General features: G+C 46.2%; 1 protein-coding gene across 1 annotated transcript; it reads left to right on the top strand.

The window, feature by feature from the left end:
* Window positions 1–544: 544 nt before the first annotated feature.
* SSTR5 (somatostatin receptor 5) lies at window positions 545–2,570 on the top strand. Its single transcript, XM_075106216.1, has one exon. The coding sequence runs from the start codon at window positions 639–641 to the stop codon at window positions 1,749–1,751; it is 1,113 nt and encodes a 370-aa protein (XP_074962317.1). The 5' UTR covers window positions 545–638; the 3' UTR covers window positions 1,752–2,570.
* The last annotated feature ends 6,598 nt before the right edge of the window (window positions 2,571–9,168 follow it).

The raw sequence follows: 9,168 nt of genomic DNA on the forward strand, positions 1-9,168 counted from the left end.
TTGATTTCACAGAAGAGGAAAATGTGTGTATGACAGGTTGCGGAGGGTGAGACAATCAAACGGTAAAGTTTGTTTGCCAAGTGGCACAGGAGGCGTGCAAGAATTAACATTTCTCATCAGCAGAGGAAGGACTGGCCTTGTTACCAGCAGGCTTTGGACCCGAATGACCCGCACCCAGGGGCATTCAGACTCCTTCGCTGCAGGAAAGCTTCGGCCTCTGACTGTGAGGTGCGATGGCCATCATCCTCTCTCCTCTCGCTCGACTTTCCCGGGGCGATGCATGCGGTATTACTGCCGTGCAGCCTCCCACCTTCACAGCTACATCCAGCCCTGACCCCCCCTGCATGGAGCTCATGAAAATTAAACAGATACCACCACCTACTGGAATGAGCACTTGGGCTTTCTCAGGGTGCAATTCCGTTGTTCAGGCATTGATCTCATCACATGTGCATCATTCACATATAAATTCTGACTATAGATAGAAAATTAAATGATATGTAAATCATAGTCGACTTCAAATTCACTCTTTCTTTCTCTCTTTTTCTTCCTTTTTTTCCTTTTTTAATCTTTCTAGGAACAAGATGCCCATGAAGTTTAATCCCTCTCAGCCTTAAAAGAAAAACTGAGGAGTCAAAGCTATGGATCCTTTATACTTCCCCAACACATTTAGCACAGAAGCTAGTTCCAGCGACGCAAATTCCTCACTGCTGACAAACGCGACAGAGAATGGGACGCTTTCAGAGCAGCCCTCATTCAAATACATCCACAAAGTCCTGATTCCCATCTGTTACCTCCTTGTATGTGCCGTCGGGCTCAGCGGCAACACGCTGGTCATTTATGTGGTTTTGCGCTACGCCAAGATGAAAACCGTCACCAACATATACATCTTGAATTTAGCTGTTGCCGACGTACTCTTCATGCTGGGCCTGCCCTTCCTGGCCACCCAGAACGCCATCTCCTATTGGCCTTTTGGCTCCTTTTTGTGCAGGCTGGTTATGACTGTAGATGGTATTAACCAATTCACGAGTATTTTTTGTTTGACTGTGATGAGCATGGACCGCTACCTGGCAGTAGTTCATCCCATTAAGTCAACCAAGTGGAGACGTCCCAGGGTGGCCAAGCTCATCAGCGTGACTGTGTGGACATTCTCGTTCTTGGTGGTGCTTCCAGTCATCATCTTTTCGGATGTGCAGGAAGACTTTCACACCTGCAACATGAACTGGCCAGAGCCCGTCAACATCTGGTCAGCAGCATTCATCATTTACACATCAGTCCTTGGTTTTTTTGGTCCTTTGTTGGTGATCTGTCTCTGCTACTTGCTGATCGTGATTAAAGTCAAATCTTCGGGGATCCGAGTTGGGTCTACGAGGCGCAGAAGATCAGAGAGGAAGGTGACCAGGATGGTGGTGATCATCGTGGTGGTCTTTGTGTTTTGCTGGCTCCCATTTTACATGATGAACATTGTCAATTTGATATTTATACTGCCAGAAGACCCTGTGTTGGCAGGGGTATACTTCTTTGTGGTGGTCCTGTCCTATGCAAACAGCTGTGCCAACCCCATTCTTTATGGATTTCTTTCTGACAACTTCAAGCAGAGTTTTCAGAAAGTCCTTCGCCTTCAAAAGGGCAATGGTGTAGAGGATGGTGACCCCATAGAACACAGGCAAGAGAACAGCAGCCGCCTGCAGGAGTCCATGTTAACCCAGAGGAATATTGAATTCAATGGACATATGCAGACTAGCAAGGTCTAAGGGCATGGTTTGGTACTGCAAAGCCCTTCTAGCCCTGGAGAACTTGGGGACTTAAAGGAGAGATTAATTCATAGCAAAGCCGAAATCTGGAGGCCCACAAACTCAAATAAATGTACATAGACTTGTCTTCACTCCCCTCCCTTTCCCAGCTAAAAGTGTTATGGGCTATACTGGGCTGGGTGAAGCTCTTATGGTGTTTTAGCTAAGTCAGACGTGAGTTACCACTTTCTGTACTCCAGAGAACTGATTTACTGGTACACACCACCGGCTTTGTACTGCTCTAGTGATGCAAAACAACACTAAAGCTGTTTTAATACCTTGTTGAACTGAGTTTATGGCTGCTTTGCACTGTTGGGATCAGCTCAAAGCAGAAAGCAGCTCAGGTAATATCTTTGGAAGTCTTCAAGGGGATCTCTTAAAAGAAAAACACTATTTCTTAAGAGGAAGTTTGGTACAAAAAAAAAGTCACAGCACTGATCTTGAAGCTGTGTATAAGCCATGGTTATAGAGTGCTGTGTACTCCATTTACGTTGTTTTACTGTCATTAACCCATATAAGAGATTCATAATACTTGGGAATCTTTCAAAGACAATAAGAAAGAATAAAAACAAGACTAGGAAAATGCATTGAAAGGATTCAATGTATTCGTAATACTTTGCCATTCTAAACCAAACTGCATATAAAATGTAATGTAACCACTTTATTATTATGTAAGTGATGATGATTGTGAAGTCCTGGAAAGCTGTTGTGTATATTTATTGGTTCTGAATGTAAGTATGGACATGAATATAAACTGTATTTTCAGAAATTAAAACAAGTTCAATCCCCCTCTGACTATCCATTTCTTGGCTTCGCCCAGCACTGTCAGGCTCTGCACGAAAAAGGTACGGCTGAGTCTGATGCTTAAATCATTGTAGATACAATATAGTTTATTTTGGTAGGACCAAGCACAGGGACCTGTGGGGCTCCGTCCTGCTCAGACACCAAAAGGAAAGTCATTGTGTCTCACGGTGCTTGGGAGCTCAGGGGATAAATAGGGATCAAATGACTAATGTGAGACCATATAGGAGGATGGGGGGAGCAAGGAACAGCTTCCAGACCCGATTTCTGCCTCGTACCTGATCCAAGCTACTTGCACTGTAAAGTGAGGACTCTTCGTACACAAAAAGGAAGAAAGCAAATTAGATATTTTTTTAATCCAGGCAGAAACTATTTATTCTCTTTAGAAATTGCTTTCCGCCATCACTGCCACCCACACAGGTCAAACAGTCCTTCTGTAAGGAAATGTTCTTGCATGTAACAGCAAGCAGGGCAGGGGATACAAAAGGACAGGGCATCTAGGCTGTCCTTCCACCCTTTGGTGACCCTCTATAGCATCTCTAAGTGACGTGGCTGAGCCCCGGCGCCAGCAGTAAATATCAGCCTGGCATTTGTACAAGCAAGGCAGATCATTCAAATAACTAAACAGAGCATGCTGCTGGCACGGTTCCCCCCTAGAGTGCAACCCAGAGAAGGGTGGACAGGAGTGGTTAGAGCAAGAGGCTCCGTGTTCAAATGACTCTAGATTTTGGGGCTGGCAGCCTTCCAAAATTAGAGCCAGGTTGCAGTCCTCTCTCCATTATAGTTTCGCAAAGGCTCGGCAAGTTCAGCAGAGGAGCCTGAAGGTGTTATTTCAAAGCTGAGTTACCATTATCGGCTAGTTCACGGCACCTTGTTTCCTCAAGTCCTTTTGACCAAGGCCTTCAAGACTGCTTAGGAGCCGAGACTTGTTGCTTCTCTTCACCGTCCTTCTCAGGAGCTTGTAGATCCCAGTCCAAACCATGTCCTGACATGCACTGGTCAAAATCTACTCATGTGTTGGGTCACCTGCGCCATAAGGTGCTAAAAGCAAGTCTAATTTGTTAAAACATGTGGCACTATGGAACACAACTACTTGTGCAGAAAACGCTCTGCAGGAGGAGAAGTTAAATCCCTGCCCAGAAACCTAGTCACTGGGCTTCTCAAGAGGCTAAAACTGACTCTGGATCTACCAATCTTACCATAAGCCCTAGCAGGCAAGATCCTTTTTGGATTTGTCTTCATCCCTAAGATATTTCTAACTGACATCTGTCTTAGTTGGGAAAAGTATGTGTTTCTGTTCAATGATATATACTCTGGCCTACGAAGGGTGGGTCTCAGCCCACCCATACATCTATCTTCTCTTCAACAACCACAGTGGAGGAATGAAATCAAGGTCCTGGGAGGGTGAAAACAGAGTAAAACTTGTCCATCCTCCCAGGCTAGTCCAGGAAAACATTGTGCACCTGCAAATATAAACAGTAAAATTGTGTTATGCCCCAAAAAATCAGCCTGGGGTGAGAGGTAGTGGTCGCTACAGGAGGTCCCATGATGGGCCATAGAGCTGCAATGAGCTCATTCTGTGAATGAAGAATGGAGAAAGCAGGACAACAGCCACAGCAAAACATTTTTTGTCCTGAGGCCGGCTCCAGCCAGCAGGACCTGTAGCTCAGGGTTGACAGAGCCTTTGCTCCCACCCACAGGCATCCCCTTTCAGCTGTGCAGGTGGAGAACAGCCCTGCCTGCATTGACCATCAGCCCTGAAGATCAAGCACACCAGGCAGGCCGAGCTAAAACCACTCAGGCCTTAAAACTACTTACTATTTCACAGAATCACAGAATCCCAGACTGGCGGGGGTTGGCAGGGACCTCTGGAGCTCACCCCGTCCCACCCCCTGCTGGAGCAGGCACCCCCAGAGCAGGGGCACAGGGCCGCGTCCAGGCGGGGGGTGAATGTCTCCAGGGAAGGGACCCCACAGCCTCTCTGGGCAGCCTGTGCCCCTGCTCTGGCACCCGCACAGGGAAGGGGTTTGGCCTCATGTTCAGGTGGAACCTCCCGTGTTCCAGCTTGTGCCCGTGGCCCCTTGGCCTGGCGTTGGGCACCGCTGGAAAGAGCCCGGCCCCATCCCCCTGACACCCACCCTTTTGATATTTATAGGCATTGATGAGATCCCCCCTCAGCCTTCTCTTCTCCAGGCTGAACAGACCCAGGTCTCTCAGCCTTTCCTCACAAGGGAGATGCTCCAGCCCCTGATCCCCTCGGCAGCTCTGCCCTGGCCTTGCTCCAGCAGTTCCCTGCCCTTCTTGAACAGTTTAGTGACTATTTAGCAGGAACTCATAGGATGGACCAATTCCTACGTAAGTTCTTGCTCCTACCCACAGTTGTTGTGTATATATGCACAATTTTCCTTCTCTGTGCCATCATACATGGCCGCACTCACATTCCCCAAGCACAACATCAGAAGAACTCACCAGATGCAATAAGAGACAACTGCAGGATGTATCCAGAGCCAGGTCCCTGGCTTGGGCCACCAGTAGGGACATTCAGGCTTCTTGCCCACCTTCCATACACCTGCGCTATACTACAGCCGTTAATTCAAAATCGCAGCACAACCAGGTTTACATTGATAAATTAAGTCATGCAATATCTATTATTTCCGGAATTATCAGGCTGTTCCAGGCATAAATCAACTCTCTTATTAGTTCTTGAGACACGTGGAGTAATTAGTGAGGGCCTTTATGGCATCTCTGCCAACTCCATCTGCCTCCAGTTGATTAGCCAGAAGTTCTTCTCCAGTGACAGAATTAGAAAAACCCATTTTAGTTCACAGATCATTTTGCAAGCAGCAGTAATAATTAATGCTCTCTCACAGAGAGAGGGTGCCCTGTGTGCGCAGCCCTGGTAGCTTGCTTCACAGAGGTGCAGGGATGCAGAATTCGAGTCAAAGTGAGCACACCTATGCCATCGTCAATCACCAGCCTCATCCTCTGGAGCAGCTGAGCTCTTAAGCACAGGGAAAATTCGCAGAAAGAAGAAACCAGAGGGGTTTTCACAACAGCAGCAAAGCTGAGCAAGGCCGGCTGCTCTCACCAGCTATATGGTACATTAGTATCTGCTGTGGAAGTAGCAAGGCACTGCTATGAGCAGGGAACGGCTGCAATGCCAGGGCGAGATTTAGGAAGTCTCCCCAGCAGCTGTGAGACTCTGCCTAAGTCACTTCACCCCTTGTACATCAGTTTCTGTGTCTCTAAAGCTGGGAGGAAGGTACTGACCCCTGTCATACAGCATTCAGGGCTGAAAGTCAGCACTTAAAAAAAACCCCAACTTTATAATCTGCTGTCTCCTACCAGTGTGCTCAGAGCTCCATAAAAATCAGAGCTGGCAGTCCTGGAGACAGGCAATGCATTGGGAGCTAGAAAGGACGGGTGCCGTCGCTGCCAGCCCTCACTAGTGTTTTCCTAAGGCTGCCTGAGGGAATGGCTGCGTGGGTATCTCACTCTTCATTTTTAAGAGAAATCATTTCACTTGGGGATTACGAAGGCTCCATAAACTCGAAGCAAGTGCACCCAACAGCCTCGAAACCTTTGATATGCTTGGGACTGGCAGCGCCACCAACAGAATGAAAATGTGCAAGGAGCAACAGTCTCATACTGAGCCTTTTATATTTTAAAATAAGTTTATAGGCGAGGCAGAGACCCATGTATGATGCAGAGAGGTTGCGAGGTGGATCCTGGTTTGCCAGAAGGCTGCTCAGAATAGAGCCCGAGGAATTTGGAGTCAAACTCATCTTCAGACTCAGAGGGGTGGTTTGAGGACAGAGGGTAGATAGCAAGCCCAAAATGTCCCTGACATTTCGTCCCAGGATCAGACACCCTTTTAGACATCCTTCGGTCTGAGGTATATCAGACCCCCAGGGACTGTGTGACTGTTAGTCTAACACAAAAATAAAAATAAGTCCCACATCTAGAGATTAAACAATATAAGGAGAAGCAGATGGAAGAATAAACTCCAAAACCAAAGAAAATAAAAAACCTCCTCAGCAGATTAGGTACGAACACAGAAGAACTGAAGAATATTCACAAGACCAACACTTGAGTAAAAATTGGCAGAGTTGAAATATCGATGATTTCTGGGTAACTTCTTATTTTCTCTTCAGGGAAAAAGCTAATATTCTTTTCAAACCTCTCTGGGCATGGAAGAGAGCTGAAGAGGTGTGATAAATGAAGAGCCAGAGTTTTATTGCTCTGTCAGGTTAATCTGGCAGTATCAGGAGCCACCAGTGAAACAATAATCTGGTGCATTAGGGATTGTCTGTTTTTCTTTCCATGATGATTTTATAACATGCTGGAAAGAAAAGCCAACAGCGTTTCATGCCAAGATGCTTTATAAACATTAATATTGTGCTAACAAAAGCATCATCTTTTACCACAGAGGAAGAGTTTTAGTGCAAACTATAAGCTTTTTGTGTACCAACTGAAATTTCTCTGTTCTTTTCTCTGACTCAAAGTCAGGTCAGCACGTACTGCATAGAGATACCATGCACTAACCATCCTCCGTTGTCTTCAGGCTTACGCTGCAGAGATTGTCTTCATTTTCCTCTGATAAAACATTCTGGACAAAGTATATAATTTATGCATCGAATGAACCCAACGCCAAAATTGTTTGCATATTTTCTGGGTCTTAAAAAGTCTTTTTTTCTCAAGTAATCTGGCTGTTGCTACGATAGTAACTCTTAGGTCTCGCACATGCTGTGAAAAGCCCGCCCAAGCCCGCCTTGCCGGGCTGTTATCTCAGCCCCCAGCCCATCTCCCAGGTGCCAGCACTGTCCCCTCCGGGGCTCGGGGGTTTCAGCCGCCGGGCGCCGGGGCTGCTCTGCTGACACGGCCCAGCTAGCTCTGGAGCTTACTCCTGCATCAAGACCGAACAGAAGTGGAGCAAATCAGTGCTGATTTCAGTATGAAATCAAATTTGCAGCCCGTGATGAAGGGTTACACCTTGCTAATCACCCTTTTTTTTCAATGGCCTGTTTGATGGTCTGACCACAGGTGATGATCAGAAAGACACAAAGGATGCTGAAAAGCATGATCGATCTGCTGAACAAGCCAGGGATCCTTTTCCCCTTGATTTCAGGGAAACTTGTCTTGATAAAGCACTAAAGATTAACTCCTTGCAAGAAAGAATGGCACCAGAATACGGAAAAGCTCAGAAGTGTCTGAATTTCTTTGTGATTCTTCTCTTGAATTACAGCAGGGGAGCAGGACTTGGCTTCTATTATTTTGCCATTAAAAAATATAGAAGACATTTTAGAAATGTGTGCAGAATGTACCCATGAGATTGAAAAAAGCTTTCCATTAGGCTAATGACTGATTTGTTTTCTAATTTAAAAAGAATCAAAACTAATTTTATTTACTAAACAGGCAGTAATGGTCACGCTCCAGTGAATGAATAAATGTGCATTTCAGAAGGAATTCTTGTTTTGCAAACACACTTAATTTAATGCAATATATTCCCATAAAACCAGGGGAACTAATGAGGAAGGGATGACTCTGTCCTGTCATGGACTTTCTGTGAAGGAAAGATGGGCTTGTGCTTATGGTGCCAGTTTAGGACTCCACAGATCTTGGCTCAACTCCTGATTTTAACCTTACAGCTTTGCTCGATGTGAGGTAGGCCGTGATTCCCAAAGTCTTCCACCTGTAAAACTAACGCAGGGCTTCGTTTCTCACACCCGTCCTACACAGCAAAGAGATTTGAAAGTCCCATCACGAGGTGCGTGTTTGGTGCCAGCACCACGGATTTTACATCGGTTCTGTCGAAGTCTTGCAGGAACAGTCGCTTTTTATGAAAAGGATAAGTTCTGGTGCATTGATTTGGTGTCTCTTTGACATAAGTCTCCTTTCCTTTATTCAGGTGGGGGTTTTGCTGGTAAAAGCTGTGTTAGATGGACAACCAGGTGGCTCCTGTCGACAATGCATCTCCAGAAAACAGCCTGCTGTAGGCACTGCAAGCCTGCTTGTCATTACCCTCTCTCTTCTTTGAAAGAAAACTGGGCTTCAGCATGGCTCTGCTGGGGCAAAGAGGATTGAATAGATCACACAAACCGGACCTTGATGGACCATCCAACACGTTAACACACCGTCCATCAGTGGCACAGCCAGGATGACGATGCTAAGCCGTGCCAAGCCACACCACTGGGAAACCCGGGTGAGTACTCAGTGTCACAGACTCCAGCCGTGGGCAAGACTCAACAGCCACAACAGCAATTAGGGAAATGGTATATGAGTCAGACCACTTTTGCAGTGGCTCAGGGGTTGTGTGTGTGTGTGTGCTACAGCCTAGAAATAATATTCTCACTTGATGGAGAAAATGCAGGTAATTCATACACAGTGACAGAAGAGGAGGAACGAAATCTGGGTAAGGCCTTGGGAAATCATATCTCTGAAGCACATGAAGGAGCATTTCAACATACAGCATGAAGTAGGGTCTTTGACATCCTGAACGCTGAAATAGGAATGAAATCCAGGCTGCCAGAGCCCGTTTTAGTCCTTCTGTAGTCAGACTTGCCCTTGATATATGCTC

This window comes from Phalacrocorax aristotelis, chromosome 10, assembly GCF_949628215.1.
Source record: "Phalacrocorax aristotelis chromosome 10, bGulAri2.1, whole genome shotgun sequence".
NCBI classification, from domain to species: Eukaryota; Metazoa; Chordata; class Aves; order Suliformes; family Phalacrocoracidae; genus Phalacrocorax; species Phalacrocorax aristotelis.